This window comes from Leptosomus discolor, chromosome 5 (genome assembly GCF_034619465.1).
Source record: "Leptosomus discolor isolate bLepDis1 chromosome 5, bLepDis1.hap2, whole genome shotgun sequence".
Classification (NCBI taxonomy): Eukaryota; Metazoa; Chordata; class Aves; order Leptosomiformes; family Leptosomidae; genus Leptosomus; species Leptosomus discolor.
Window position 1 is genome coordinate 26138239 of NC_141395.1, and position 15091 is coordinate 26153329.

At 39.8% G+C, this 15091-nt stretch overlaps 1 protein-coding gene across 1 annotated transcript in view; it reads right to left on the bottom strand.

The window, feature by feature from the left end:
- Positions 1 to 15091, bottom strand: part of TTN (titin) — a 236887-nt gene that overhangs the window by 11948 nt on the left and 209848 nt on the right. Inside the window, exons 281-304 of the mRNA XM_086465971.1 lie at positions 14604 to 14900; positions 13913 to 14500; positions 13510 to 13812; positions 13068 to 13364; positions 12292 to 12579; positions 11905 to 12204; positions 11509 to 11811; positions 11037 to 11342; positions 9173 to 10939; positions 8781 to 9077; positions 7913 to 8200; positions 7521 to 7820; positions 5377 to 7443; positions 4986 to 5288; positions 4599 to 4904; positions 4213 to 4503; positions 3795 to 4094; positions 3377 to 3682; positions 2892 to 3197; positions 2510 to 2791; positions 1637 to 2230; positions 1253 to 1540; positions 839 to 1138; positions 68 to 370 (exon numbers count right to left, since the gene is read on the bottom strand). Coding sequence (XP_086322097.1) covers positions 68 to 370; positions 839 to 1138; positions 1253 to 1540; positions 1637 to 2230; positions 2510 to 2791; positions 2892 to 3197; positions 3377 to 3682; positions 3795 to 4094; positions 4213 to 4503; positions 4599 to 4904; positions 4986 to 5288; positions 5377 to 7443; positions 7521 to 7820; positions 7913 to 8200; positions 8781 to 9077; positions 9173 to 10939; positions 11037 to 11342; positions 11509 to 11811; positions 11905 to 12204; positions 12292 to 12579; positions 13068 to 13364; positions 13510 to 13812; positions 13913 to 14500; positions 14604 to 14900 — 10980 coding nt within the window. The remainder of the gene's footprint in view (positions 1 to 67; positions 371 to 838; positions 1139 to 1252; positions 1541 to 1636; positions 2231 to 2509; positions 2792 to 2891; positions 3198 to 3376; positions 3683 to 3794; positions 4095 to 4212; positions 4504 to 4598; positions 4905 to 4985; positions 5289 to 5376; positions 7444 to 7520; positions 7821 to 7912; positions 8201 to 8780; positions 9078 to 9172; positions 10940 to 11036; positions 11343 to 11508; positions 11812 to 11904; positions 12205 to 12291; positions 12580 to 13067; positions 13365 to 13509; positions 13813 to 13912; positions 14501 to 14603; positions 14901 to 15091) is intronic.

Genomic DNA, 15091 nt, shown 5'->3' on the forward strand with positions numbered 1-15091 from the left:
GAGTACATTTTACTAATATAATTCCTTTCTGCCATAATATGCTTAATCTGTGTAGGAAATTACTTACCAATTGGATCTCTGGCAACAGCAGACTTAGAAGGACGGCTGGGTTTGCCAGTGCCTCTGGCATTGATTGCTGTGACTCGGTGTTCATATTCTAATCCTTCAACCAACCCAGTGGAACGGTATCGAGTCATAGTGACTGGAACTTTGTTTACACGGATCCATCTATCTGCTCTAACTTCTTTGCGTTCCACAATATAACCAGTAATCTGTGAGTCACCATCATCATCTGGAGGATACCAAGTTAATGTCATGCCATCTCGAGAGATATCAAACACTTCTGGAGTGCCAGGAGGACCAGGAATACCTGTAAAAAACATAACACAGAATTAGTGAAGAAAGTATCGAATGATTCTACACATTAGTAATATGCAACATATTGTGAATGACAACGTAACATCAATGTTCTATCAAACTTTATATCAGCAGATATCAAAATACTTTACAAACTAGGTCAGTGAAATACTTCTGTTTGTTTTTGTAATGGGGTATATCAATTTTTCAAGACTAAGGTAGACCTGAGCAGAAACTCCCAAGTTTAGCATCCAGGTTCTGTGCAGTGCATTTCTAATACCTATACAGTTTTATGGATGGCATTTTTTTCTCCGGAAGTATAACAAACAGGACTGCTGTGCATCGTAACATACGATTTTATTTGGTAAAAGGAAGTAGCAACATCTAGAAAAATCTTATATATGTGTGGTCAATATGTAAGCCTATTTATATATGTATTTTAATTTTTAAAGGTAGAGAATAAGTAAAAATTCAGACTTACGGGTTCTGCTCTTGCATTCTATAATTTCAGACTGCAGGTAAGATCCGATTCCAAAGCGGTTTGTAGCAGCTACACGGAACACATATTCTGCACCTTCAACAAGTCTGGTGAACTTAAACATTGTCCTGGTTACTGACTCTGAAACTGGCAGCCATCCAGGACGGTGAGCGTCGCGCTGTTCTACCACATAGCCGCTAAGAGTAGCTCCACCATCTAGCTCAGGTGCCTCCCAGGAGATAGTTACATAATTGGAATCAATTTCATCAATTCGGATAGGTCCAACAGGTGGTCCGGGTTTGTCTAGAAGAAAAAAAGAAGATTAAAAGGAAAAAAAATGCAGAGAAAAAGAATATTGCTGATGTAACAAAGTTCAAATGAGAAAGATCATGGACAATTATTTTCATAAATCCTTACCAAGGATTATAACCTTTATTGTATCAGTAACTGTTCCAGTTGTGTTCTTCAGTTCAAGTGTATACTCTCCAGTGTCATGTATGGTGGTCTCACGCACAGTTAATTTAGCCATTTTGGCGACAGTCTCCATTTTGATGCGTTCTGATTCTTTTAGTTTAGAACCAGCAAAGAACCAAGATGCAACTGGAGGTGGTCGCCCTTCAATTGGAATAGCTAACTCAATAGGCTTGCCAGCAGGTACATGAATTGTCTTCTGAGGTATTCCAGCAAGGTCAATTGTTGGTAGAACTAAGAAAAGTGAATAATTGATATTTTAAATATCTGTTTTATATACATTCCTTTGGTGTAAGCTTCATCCTGTTATTTTTAACAGTAGATACCTACCTTTTTGGTCTTGTACTGTCACTGCTGTGACAATCTCTCGTGGTTCTGACACACCCTTCTGATTCTGTGCTCTGACCCTGAACAAGTACTGTTCACCTTCATTGAGAGAGATAATTGTATGCTCGTAGACGGTAGGCTTGAGTGTCACTACCTTCAACCATCTTTCTGTTCCAGCTTTGCTGGCCTCAATAACATAGCCAGTCAATCTGCTGCCACCGTCATGCGGTGGTTTCTCCCATGCAAGAGTAACAGTTGACTTAGTGGTGTCAATCACTTCAAGTTTTTGTGGTACCATTGGGACATCAGATACAAGTACTGCATCAGATGTTTCACAACCTTCACCAATGCCATAAATATTTTCTGGTAGTACCCTGAAATAATACAAAGCTCCTTCTAGAAGTCCAGTAACTCTATAAAATGTCTTGCTGCATTTGGTAGTGACAGTCTTGTAAGCTCTCATGGAAGCTTCACGTTTCTCAATTATGTAATTGTTAACTGGGGCTCCACCATCAATGGTTGGAATATCCCAAGTAAGTGTCACAGAATCTTTTGATACTTCCTTAACTCTCACTGCAGCTGGTGGACCAGGTGTATCTAAAACAAACAAACAAACAAACAAAAGATTTTTTTTTTCCATTTTGTATCCTTTCCTTTTACAGTCAATGACTGCTTCAGCATAAAAAAACAATGCTGGGATTTGAATTATAAACTAGCACAGCTTTAGAAACTGTGTGTTTTCCTTTGGATTAGATTGTTTCTCTGACCTCCCAAACATTCTTATGTTATTTAAACTTCAATCTTCCTTCGGAAATTAATGGCTTTCTTATTCCTGAGCAACGTGCACTATGAGCGATGTAATGTAGCAGTACTTACCATATACTTTTACAGAAATAGTTGCAGATTTTTTTCCTGATTGATTTTCAGCCTCAATGACGTATTTTCCAGCATCATACCGATTAACTTTATCCACGATAAGCAGAGTGTAGCTGTCCGTAGTATCAATAATAGCTCGACTTACAAGGTCAACACCCTGCTTGCTCCATGTAATTACAGGAGCAGGTCTGCCAGATACAGAGACCATTAGGCGCAGGGAACCACCAGCTCTGACTGTAACCGTCTTCTTCAGATCATCAGCAAGCTCAAGCTCAGGTATTTCTAACGAAGGGTTTAAGAAACATAGAAGTAATTAATCTTTTAGTAGTTCTAAAGGAAAATATAATTATTTCTTAAAATATAGATTAAGTTTTCAAGTTACCTATTCTTTCCACTGGTTCTATTTCTGCTGATGATTCACTAAATTCACTCATACCATTCACATTTGTAGCAGCAACTCTGAATTGGTATTTCTGGTTTATTTTGAGACCAGTCACGGTGAACTCGGCATTCCTCAGAGTTGCAGTTGTATGTGGTCGATACCACTGTTCAGTACCTTCTTCTTTCATTTCAAGAACATAGCCTAAGATATCAGCACCACCGTCATATGTGGGCTTTGACCATGCTAAACTTATGCTGTGCTTAGTAGTATCCACAACTCTTGGAGCTGAAGGTGGTGCAGGAGTATCTTTGAAAAAGAAAAAAATACATTTCATATTGGTGCAGGAAACATTTTATAGTTAAAAACAGCTAGGTAGTTCAATGAGATCGTATGTGGCTTTGGGTATCTTAGTCGAAGTGTCAACATGGTTTTTACTCCATTATTATAAGTAAATATTAAAATATGTTATAAATGTCATAACTTACATGATGGTTCTTTACATAACATGTATTGTGAAGCTTCACTAGGCTCACTGTTCCCAGCAGCATTCACTGCAGTGACACGGAACTGATACTGGCTGCCTTCCATGAGACCAGTGACTTTCAGTCTGGTGTCATAAACAGTGTAATCTCTGTTCACTCGTGTCCAGCGCAGACTTTTCCTTTCACGTTTGTCCACAAGATAGTCCTTAATCTCACTGCCACCATCTGATTCTGGTTTTGTCCACTGAATAATGATATGTTCCTTGCCGACGCTCACTTCTTCAGGAGCACCAGGCTGTGTTGGGATAGCTGTTTTTTTTTTTTTAAAAAAGGTGGGGAAAAAATGATTATTTAAGAAATTGTTTATCTATGAGAAATATTCCACAAATTCTGATGCAGAATGGAAGGTAGTAACACTCACTGAAAGCATTCCTGGCAATCACAGGTTCTGTTTCAAGTGGAACACCTGGTCCGTATTTGTTGACAGCTCTCACACGGAAGATGTATTCATTATTTTTAATAAGTTTTGTTACCACATGTGATAAAGTCTGGCATTCAGCCTCAACAATAACCCAGTGAAGTCGGCTGGTTTCACGCCTTTCTACGATATAGTGAGTGATTTGTGCACCTCCATCTTCCTCAGGAATCTTCCACGCCAGAGTACATTTCTCTTCTGTTACTCTGCTAACTGTGATTTTGCCTGCACATGGACCTGGTGAATCTGGGTAAAGATGAAAAGTATTGTTATCAGCAGCTATGGAAAAGTGTCTCATTCTTATTTAAAAGAATGTGGGTTTTTTTAGTATACTATGTATGAATATTAATCATGGGATACATACCAAGCACTTTGACAAGAACAGAAATTTGTTTCATCCCACTGGCATTTTTAACTGTTAGAGTATATTTTCCACTATCACTTCTGTCACAGAACTTGATAACTGCAATGGCTCGTTTGCTGGTGTATTGCAGAGATATTTTTTCACATAGATCCAATTCCCTGTCACCTTTGGACCAGAAGACTTTTGGTTCTGGTTTCCCACCAATGGCCGCATCAAGAACAAGATCTGATCCAGCCCTAATGGTCACAACTTCTCCCTGTAGTCTGGCATCGAGTTCAGCCTTTGGTGGTGCTGTCATAAGGAAAAAGAGATGAAAATAAATTACATGACAGTACTAAAAATAGAATATTGTGGTTTTAGTTGTTCCAAGTGAGTGGACAACTTACAGTATTCATCTTTGCAAATGACAGCACCAGTCGATTCAGATCCTTTGCTAATCACACCAGCAGCATTCTTTGCTAGTACACGGAATTCGTATGCTTCATCTTCACTAAGAGCTGTCACAGTAAAAAAGTTTTCTGAGACAATGGTATAATTGCATTTCAGCCAGCGTCCATCACCAGATTTGTTATATGGTTTGCGCTCTATAATATATCCAATAATTTTGCTTCCACCATCATAAAGGGGTGCTGACCAGCTCAGTGACACTGTAGACCTGGTGACATCTGTTACTTCTGGTCTTCCTGGTGGATCTGGAGGAGGAATAAGACAGAAAATTAAGAAATGCAATTCTATTTTACCTTAAATAACATAACTCTAAAAGTAATACTTACCAACTGGATTTTGAGCCACTACAGGTCTGGAAGCTTCACTAGCTTTGCTAACACCTGCAGCATTTAGAGCATAGGTTCTGAATTGATATTCTAGGCCTTCCACCAATCCCATGACTTTGTAGTTGCATTCACAGCATGGCACTTTGTTCTCCTTCACCCAAAGGATGGTGTTGCGCTCCTTCTTTTCAACCCAATATCCAATGACTTTGCTGCCACCATCATGATACGGTTCCTCCCAGCGAATGGCCATGGCAGTTGCAGACACAGAATAGACTTCTGGCCTTGAAGGTGGGCTTGGTGGGACTAAATACACAAAAAATGGGGAGGAAAATGTTAGTTATTACAGATGCCTCAGAGGAAAAGAACAAATTTTGAAAAGTGTTTCACTTACCAAATGGATGCTCAGCAACAATTGTTTTTGATTCAAGGGGTTTGCTGACACCAAATCTGTTTTCTGAGCTTACTCGGAAACTGTACTCCTGGTATTTTGTGAGATGAGTGACTTTGATCTGTGTACGTTTCACACTGGAATTTACCAGCTGCCATGCTGTTGTGCCAGATTCACGTTTCTCTACAATGTAGTTCGTAATGTCGCTGCCACCGTTATCTTCAGGTTCTTTCCAGGTCAACACACAGGATTCAGCAGAGACAGATGATATTTCAATTGGGCCAGTGACAGGACCTGGCCTTCCTATGACTACAACTGTGACAGTGAATGTTTTTGCACCTGCAGTGTTTTCAAGCGTGAGGTAGTATTTACCAGAGTCACCTCTCATACTGTCCTTGACAATTAGTGTGGTTCTGTCTTTCGTTGTCTTGATGGTCACTCTCTCAGTTTCCTTCAGCCTCATCTCCTCAAGTTTCCATGTCACTTTTGGAGCTGGGCGCCCACTGATTGGTATATCAATAGTAAAGGTGCTTCCAGCCTTGCATGTTATGAGCTGTCTGCTTATTTCGCTGAGATCGGCTGTTGGTTCAATCTGCGGCTCCTTAATAATAACAGAAGAGAAAGCTTCTCTTGGCTGACTGTAACCGGCGTCATTCTTTGCCTTGACCCGGAACTCATATTCAGTGTTCTCCACAAGGCCTTCAACAGTGAAAGTAAGTTGTTTGGTTTGTCCAGCTTCAATCCAGGAGTCAGACCCTTTTTGTTTCATTTCAAGAAGGTATCCAGTAACACGGCTACCACCATCATGATCAGGTTTAAGCCAGGCTAAAACTACGGAAGATTTAGTTGTATCAACAATATCTAGTCTTTTAGGTGGAGCAGGTTCTTCCGTGGCTACAACTGGTTCTGTTAATTCACAGGGTTCACCTACACCGTATTCATTTTCTGCTGACACTCGGTAGTAATATGGCACACCTTCTGCCAGATCAGTGACCTTAAAGATTTGCCGAGTGCATTTTGAACTCACCACTTGCCAGCTACGGCGGCTTGCTTCCCGTTTTTCCACAATGTAGTGGTGGATACGTGAACCTCCATCCAGAACAGGAGCATCCCACATTAAAGTAATAGTTCCTCGAGTCACATCTTTAAATGTAATAGGACCTGGTGGACCAGGCGTGTCCAAAACCTTGACGGTAAATGTAATAGACTTACTTCCACTGTTGTTTTCCACAGTAAAGACATACTTGCCAGCATCATTTCTATTGCATTCCTCCACAGTCAATGTGCTGAATGAATCAGTTGTTTGAATGTCAGCACGCAAGCTAAGATTAGCATCTGCTTTGGACCACACAGCAGTAGGAACAGGTCTTCCAGAGAAGGCAATAAATAGACGAATGCTTGCACCTGCTCTTACAATATGAGTCTGCTTGAAGTTTGCATCAATATCAATTTCCGGTGCAGAAAGCCTGTCCACGGTTTGGACTGAAGCAGGAACTTCACAACTTTCTCCTTTGCCAGCACCATTGACAGCGCTAACTCTGAATTTATAGTGTTCTCCTGCCTCCAGATCAACAACAGTGTATTTAGTAGCAAGAACAGTCTCTGCATTGACTTTCTGCCATGCTTCAAGATCAGCCTTGCACATCTCAATGATGTACCCAATTATTTCCATGCCTCCATCAAAAACTGGCTTGGTCCACTCTAAGCTTACGCTAGTCTTTGATGTATCTGTCACCTTTACAACATTAGGAGCACTTGGTGGGCTGACTGGTTCTCTACATTTAATCAGCTTTGAAACGTCACTTGGAGGTCCAACTCCTGCAGCGTTTTCAGCCATGACATGGAATTCATACTCATTGCCTTCAATAAGCCCAGTTACTCTGTATCTGTTCTCAGAAATGGGCCTCTTACTGGATACTTTAACCCAGCGCATGCTCTTCTTTTCTCTCCTTTCTAGAATATACTCATTTATCTCGCTTCCACCATCTGATTTTGGTCTTGCCCATGTGAGTGTGATACTGTCTGCAGTTACATTGGTAGGCTCTGGAGTTCCTGGTGCATCTGGGAGAGCTAAAAAAGAAAAATGTCATTAGAAAGACAAGATGGTATCTTCACAGGTATTTCTACAGAATGAGGTGGAAACTTACTGTAAGGTATTTGTGCAGTAACTGGATCAGACTCCAGTGGTCTGCCAACTCCAAATTTGTTCACTGCAGAGACACGGAACTGGTACTCATTGCCCTTAATTAATTTGAGTGCCATGTAGCTGCAGGCTTCACATTTATCTTCAACTAATGCCCAAGCAATCCGGCTGGTTTCACGTTTTTCAATTATGTAGTGGGAAATAGAAGCGCAACCATCATTAGCTGGAGGGTCCCACCACAATGTGACTTTTTCTCCAGTAATGTTTGTGAATCGTATTGGTCCACCAACTTTTCCTGGTGTGTCTGCAATTTTAAATGTTCAGAATTACAATTTGCTGTCACTTAGAATACAATACTATTTCAAAAGAGCGCGCTGAAAGTGTTTGGAGCAGTACCTTGTACTCTGAATGTAATATCTTCTCGTTTAGTGCCTGATGCATTTTTGGCTTCTACTGTGTACACTCCACGATGATCCCGGGTAGCATCTCTGATGAATATTGTACTATATCCAATAGCTGTAGTTATTTCTATATTAATTATTTTCTCAATCTCCTTACCATCCTTAAACCATGTCACTTTAGGTACTGGACGTCCTTTGATTAGAGCTTTAAGTCTAATGCTCTCTCCAGCTTTAACAGTAAGGCCTTCAAAGTGCTCAGGGCCAAATTCAATTGTTGGAGCAACTAAAAAAGGAAAATGTAATTAAATTCCCATATAGCTAAGTATTTTTTCCTGATACTCCTTTTAATTACTAATTATAAAAGATTGGAAAACATAAAAAATTCTTTCACTTAGAAAATGGCATTCTCTAAAAAAGCAGTTATGAGCTGTAAACTTATTTTTCCTGTAAGCACACAGTGCATCATATTAACAATTGGTGAAAGAATTGTTATATATATATATAATAAATATATATACAGGCTGCTGCAGTGTGCCAAGCGACCTGAGACATATTTTCCTTTCTAAATTATTCAGTGCATCAGAATATTACAGTTTATGTTTTCTTTCCAACTTTGCTGCTGCTGCTTATCTAACATAAATACAGAGTTCCATGCCTTTCAGCAGTTGATTACATATGTCTGACAGATTAGTGTCTTTAGTTTAGACCCTCCCACCTTGAAGATAACAGAAATGTTCTGAGTTGATGGAAGGACCTCAGCCACACGTTCTTGCCCCCTTGGTCTCCCATTTCCCATCAGTACAGTCAGAAGGTCTAGCTGGCTTCAGTACCCAAATAGAAGCATATTAAGAAATAATTCTTACTGTTTTCATCTCTGGTCATGATATAGCCTGAAGACTGTGAAGGCGGGCTGATTGTACCAACAGCATTTCTTGCAAGCACTCTGAATTCATATCGGTCACCTGAACTGAGTCCTGTAACTGTATATTGGCATTCACTGACATCAGTAAAGTTACATCTGAGCCAACGGTCTTCACTTCCTTGCCGTTTTTCAATGCTGTAAGCCACTATCTTACTGCCTCCATCACGCAGTGGAGGGGTCCATTTAAGGGTGACTGTTTCCCTGGTGACATCAATGTAATCAGGAGTACCAGGTGGGTCTAAAAGGAAAAAAATTAAAATTTAGTTTTATTAATGCTCAACATAGTCTACAAGACAAGAACTTTCTTGGACGAGCGATTAATCATTCACTCACCCACTGGAGAGACTGCCAAAGTAAATTTGCTTGGCTCACTAGCTCGGCTTAGACCTGCAGTGTTTTCAGCATATACTTGGAACTGGTAATCCAGGCCCTCAAGCAGTCCAGTAATCCTGTATTCTCTGCTAGATATTAATGCAACATTAACCTTCTGCCACAAAATACTGTTTCTTTCCTTCTTTTCAACGTGGTATCCAATAATCTCTGAACCACCATCGTAAACGGGAGCATCCCAAGATATGGTCATTCCATCAGCAGTTATGTTGTATACAACAGGTTTGCCCGGGGCACCTGGTGGTCTAAACTGATGCTTTGCCACAACATCTGCTGAGACAAGAGGTGGGCTTACTCCGTATCTGTTTTCCGCACGAACTCTAAACTGATATTCAGTGTCTTTAACAAGGTTTGGTACTTTGAAAGTTGTTCTTGCGGCACTTGAACACACCAGCTTCCAGTTCATTTGTGAAGTTTCTCTCTTCTCAATACTGTAGCCAGTAATTTCTCCTCCCCCATCATCTTCAGGAGCTTCCCATGCCAAAACAACACTATCTGCTTTGATTTCATCTAGTCTTAAAGGTCCTTTTGGCTTAGATGGAGGGCCAAGAGTGATGACAGTGATTGTGAAAGTTTTTCTGCAGACTACATTGTCAAGAATTAAAGTATATTTGCCACCATGCTCCTTTTTCACATTCTTGATGCTTAAGCTTATCTTTTTTTCTGTTTTCTTGAAACGTAGTTGTTCAGTTTCTTTAAGAGGGAGGTTGTCCTTGAGCCAGCTCATTGATGGCTTAGGTTTACCTTTATAGGGTAATTCAACGTGCAGGTTATGTCCGATTCTTACTGCAATTTGACCTCCAGGAATATCAGAAAGGTCAGCTTCAGGTGTTATTATATGTTCTTTCACTGTAATGGGTCCAACAGTAACACCGTCACTCATTCCTTTTTCATTTTTAGCAAAGACTCTGAATTCCATGACAGAAAGCTCTTTAAGTTTTTCAACTTCAAATTCACAGCTCTTGCTTGTGCCTGCATATGTCCATTCTTTTTCTTCCTGCAGTTTCTTTTCGATAACATAGTCCGATATAATGCTACCACCATCATAGTCAGGTTTGCTCCACTGCAATTTAACAGAAGTTTTTGTAGAATCTTTCATGGCCAGGTCTTTTACAGGTCCGGGTATGTCTGCAGCTTTCACTGGTTCAGATGTCTCACAAGGTTCACCCAGTCCAATTTCATTTTCAGCAAGAACACGGAAAAAGAATGCAGTCTTCTCTGACAGGTTAGTTAGCTTAAAGGTGGTATGAGAACACTTTGTTGTTACAGTTGACCAGGCCCTCTTTGTAGCATCTCTTTTTTCAACAACATAATTTGTTATTTCAGAACCACCGTTAATGAGAGGTGGCTCCCATACCAGTGTAACTGTGCCACGAGAAACATGCTTAAGCTGCAGCTTCTGGCAGGCAGATGGCGTGTCAAGTACTTTTACATTGACAAATGATGATTTTGCTTCTCCCACTCCGTTTTCAATTGTAAGAACATATTTTCCTGTATCATTTCGAGTAACTTGAGGAATAGTAAGTAGTGTAGATGATTCTGTGTTCTGGATGATATATCTTTCATCAGTCCCAAGATTCTTGTCACCCTTTCTCCATGTGACTGTTGGAGGAGGTCTTCCTTTGAATGGAATCATTATTTGCACATCTTCACCTGCTTTAGCAACAATGGAGGTCCGAAGAGCAACATCCAGATCAATCTCTGGTGCCACTGTGGAAATAAGTAAAAATTAATAATGCATACTTGGAATGTAAAGTAAGAAATACTTTGAAAAAACCCCACCCCAAAACACTGAAAAATGCAATACCAAGAATATCTTTAGCTTGAACAGGTTCTGTCATTTCAATAGGCTCTCCTTGTCCAGCACAATTTATAGCAGACACGCGGAAATAATAATTAACACTTGGCTGAAGGTGGGGTACAACATACTCAGTTGTTCTCACTTCTCCCTTAGTACTGACTATAGTCCATTCTTGCTCTTCACCTTCCCTTTTCTCCACCACGTAGCTAGTAATTTGACTTCCTCCATCATAAGCAGGTTTAATCCAGCCAAGGGTAACAGATGTCTTGGTTGTATCCACAACCTTCAGCTTTGTTGGTGAGCCTGGCTTATCTGTACATGGAAGTTTACAGAGGGGGGAAAAAAATAATCAGAAGCCATATTTACAATTAATCATCAAGAGGAATAAAATCTGCCCTCAGTTACATTGGTGCAATCTCATCCTAATTGCTCATTGTCCATTTATAACCAACTAGAAATACTGCATGGTATATCTTACCAACAGGATCTGCAGCTTTGTAGAAGTCACAAGCTTCAGAGAATGGACCTTGTCCAGCTGCATTGACAGCACAAACTCGGAAATGATATTCGCTGTTTTCAGTCAGACCTGTTACTTTCTGTCTGGTGTCCCGAATGGTTTCTTTAGTAACCTTGAACCAACTCAGACTCTTCTTGTCACGCTTCTCAAGAAAATATCCTGATATTTCACTGCCTCCATCCACAGTGGGCCTATTCCAGACAACGGTCATAGAATTCTTGGTTATCATTGTGACTTCTGGTATACTAGGTGGTCCAGGTGTAACTAACAAAAAAAAAAAAAGTCGATAAATCAGTACGACTTACAAATAATACACAAGACAATTCAGTTGCAGAAGTTATTTTATATGTTTCTTACCAAATGAATTTTTGGCTATCACGGGATCAGACTCTAGTGAATCACCAACTCCAAACTTGTTCACACCACGGACACGGAACACATATTCATTTCCTTTGATGAGTTTTGTTGTAGTTACGATACATCCCTCCAATTTTTCAGAAATTAAAGACCATACAACCCGACTTGTCTCCCGCTTTTCAACAACATAGTGTGTTACAGGTGCACCACCATCATCTGCTGGTGGGTCCCACGTAATGGTAATCTTTTCAGCAGTGACTGTCTTAAACTGTATAGGTCCACTTGGGGGTCCTGGCTTGTCTGTGGAAGGCAGAAGAAAGAAGATGTTAAGTTTTTATTGCTGAATTATTGTTTAATAGTATAATACAGCTGTAGCTCAAGACATACCAAGTATCTGTACTCTAACATGGGCTGATGCTGAACCCATGGCATTCTTCAGTTTTAATTCATAGGTGCCACTGTTGAGTCGAGTTGCATCCTTGATGAGTATAGAAGCAAATTCTGTTGTATTTTCAGTAGACACTAGTGCACTGGTTTGTACCTCATTGCCATTTTTGAACCATTCAATTGAGGGTATAGGCTTGCCCGAGATGCCTAGTTTTAGCTTAACTGAAGTTCCTGCTTTATATTTCACCACTTCTGTATATTCTGGTGGCACATCAATTTCAGGTGCACCTTAAGAAAAAATAAGAATAAGTTAAAAACATACTCATTTACTTATTTTAGTCTTGTATTTAATAAACAAAAAAATAACAGTACTTTATTTAAAGTAGTAGTTACAGGAATTTTATAAATACAGATCAAAGTAAAGATAGCATGTATAAAAATAGCATTAAGTCATAAACCTAGAACAAGTTAGAAGTAATCCTAAAAAGAAAATGCAACCACGTGTATAAATATAAACACTTCAGCCATGGGGCATGGGCAGATTTCTCTGTTGCTCCAAGAATAAACATACCGTAAGACTTTAAAAATGCAGATACAGCCAAAGGTGTTCATAACATTCATGCCTAAATAACCCACAGTCATTCAACCTTATTGAATCAATCACTGTAAACTAGCCTTTCATATTTAAAAGACTACGATTCTACAAAAGAGTGCTGCCTTTAATCTTCCCAGTACTACAAAATGTAGGTACCGTTATATCATTGCAAAACACTTACCGTATGTATCAACACATGTGATAGGACCCACAACATCGGAGGGATTACTAATGGAACCAACAGCATTCTTAGCAAAGACCCGGAATTCATACTGGGAGTTCTGTGTCAGACCAGACACTGTGAACTGAGTCTCGATAACATTGGTGAAGCTAGCTTTTGTCCATCTGCCATCTGGAAGATCACATTTTTCTACAATGTATCCAGTGATCTTGCTACCACCATCAAATGCTGGCTTCTGCCATGACAGAGTGATAGCAGTCTTGGAAATATCTGAGACGCGAACGTTTCTTGGTGGTTCTGCAGTAGGAAACATAAGAGTATTGCTAATGAATAACAGCTGTTTTGAATATTGGTTTACTGCACAGGACAGAATATCACAGGGGGAAAAAAAAAAGGCACTACTTAAATGGTTGAGCTTCTTTGTATTCTAGGGAATACATACCACAAGCATCAATTGCAAGGACTGGATCAGAAGGATGACTTGCTTTTCCAATGCCAGCTGCATTTTCTGCACAAACTCTAAATTCATAAATAAGGCCAGCGCTGATGGTGGTAACTTTGAAGTGAGTTGTGCGAATGAGGGTCTTGTTAGCCTTCTGCCATAATATGCTGTTCCTGTCTTTCATTTCCAGGTGGTATCCAATGACTGCACTGCCACCGTTAGTGACTGGTTCATGCCATCCAACAGTAATACTCTCTCGGGTGACATTCATGACCCGTGGTGTGGAAGGAGGGCCAGGGGTAGCTGATAATATCAAAAGAAGCAATTAATTGTTAACAAAACTAGATTTTCAATGTCAGAGCATTAAAACATTGACTTATAGTGTTAGAAGCATAATACTTACTGTAAGGAAGCTTGACAACCACACATTGTGAGTCTATGTGATCGCTGATGCCAAAGCGGTTCTCAGCTTTGATGCGGAATTGATATTCTTCTCCTGTTGTGAGCTTCATAACTTTGATAACAGTTCTAGCAACGGTTGCAGACACTTCAGACCAAGCAGCGGTACTCGTTTCTCTTTTCAGTACAATATAGTTGGTGACCTGACTTCCACCATCATAAGCTGGCGGCTGCCATCTGAGTGTTACACTTGCTTCAGTGATATCACTAAGGACAACAGGACCAACAGGAGGACCTGGTCTATCCAGCACAACAATATTAACAAATGATTTTGTGGTGCCACTTGAGTTGGCAGCAGTAATGTCATATCTGCCAGCATCAGCAGCTACACTTTCTTTAAGGTTAATGATGAGACTTTCTGCAGTAGTTTCTGTGTGAAATCTCATGGTAGGTTTCAGTGGAACACCATCTCTAGACAATGTCACCTTTGGCACTGGTTTTCCAGAAACTGGAATTTCAACCTTCAGGTTTGATCCTGCTCGAATATATACAGTGTTATGGGGGAAGCCCTTCATGTCAATCTCAGGAGATTCTGAAAAAGAAAATGTTTTCAAACCATTAAAAAATATGTTCCCTTTTTAAATATGAATCCAATTTAACGTGTATCAACTTTTGTCTCATGTCAAGAAGCATACCTAATTGTTCTTTAACTGTAACAGGGAGCAGTAGCTCCTTAGGATCACTTAAACCAGCTTGGTTTTCTGCAGACACCCTGAAGAAATAGTCGACGTTTTCCTTAAGACCATGGATAACATGATGAGTTGTCTTTACCACTGCACACTTAACCCATTTTTGCTGTCCTTTCTCAAGAGCTTCAATGAGGTAGCTCACAATTCTACTTCCACCGTCATGTTCTGGTTTTAGCCATGAAAGAGAAACACTGTCCTTTGTGACATTTGTTACTCCAAGTTTTTCTGGTGGACTGGGTTTTTCTGAGAAAAAAAGCACAACAGGTTAAACAATATAGCAAGTATTTACTTTTTATATCAGCAATTACCCAGGAATGCCATCTGGATTGAGAAAATCTGTTTTTAAATGAATTTGTGTATTAGAAATATTTTAAGTAATGCAAGTAAAATTTAAGACGCAGGCTATTACTTAGTTCTTTTTAGTTTATAAAATC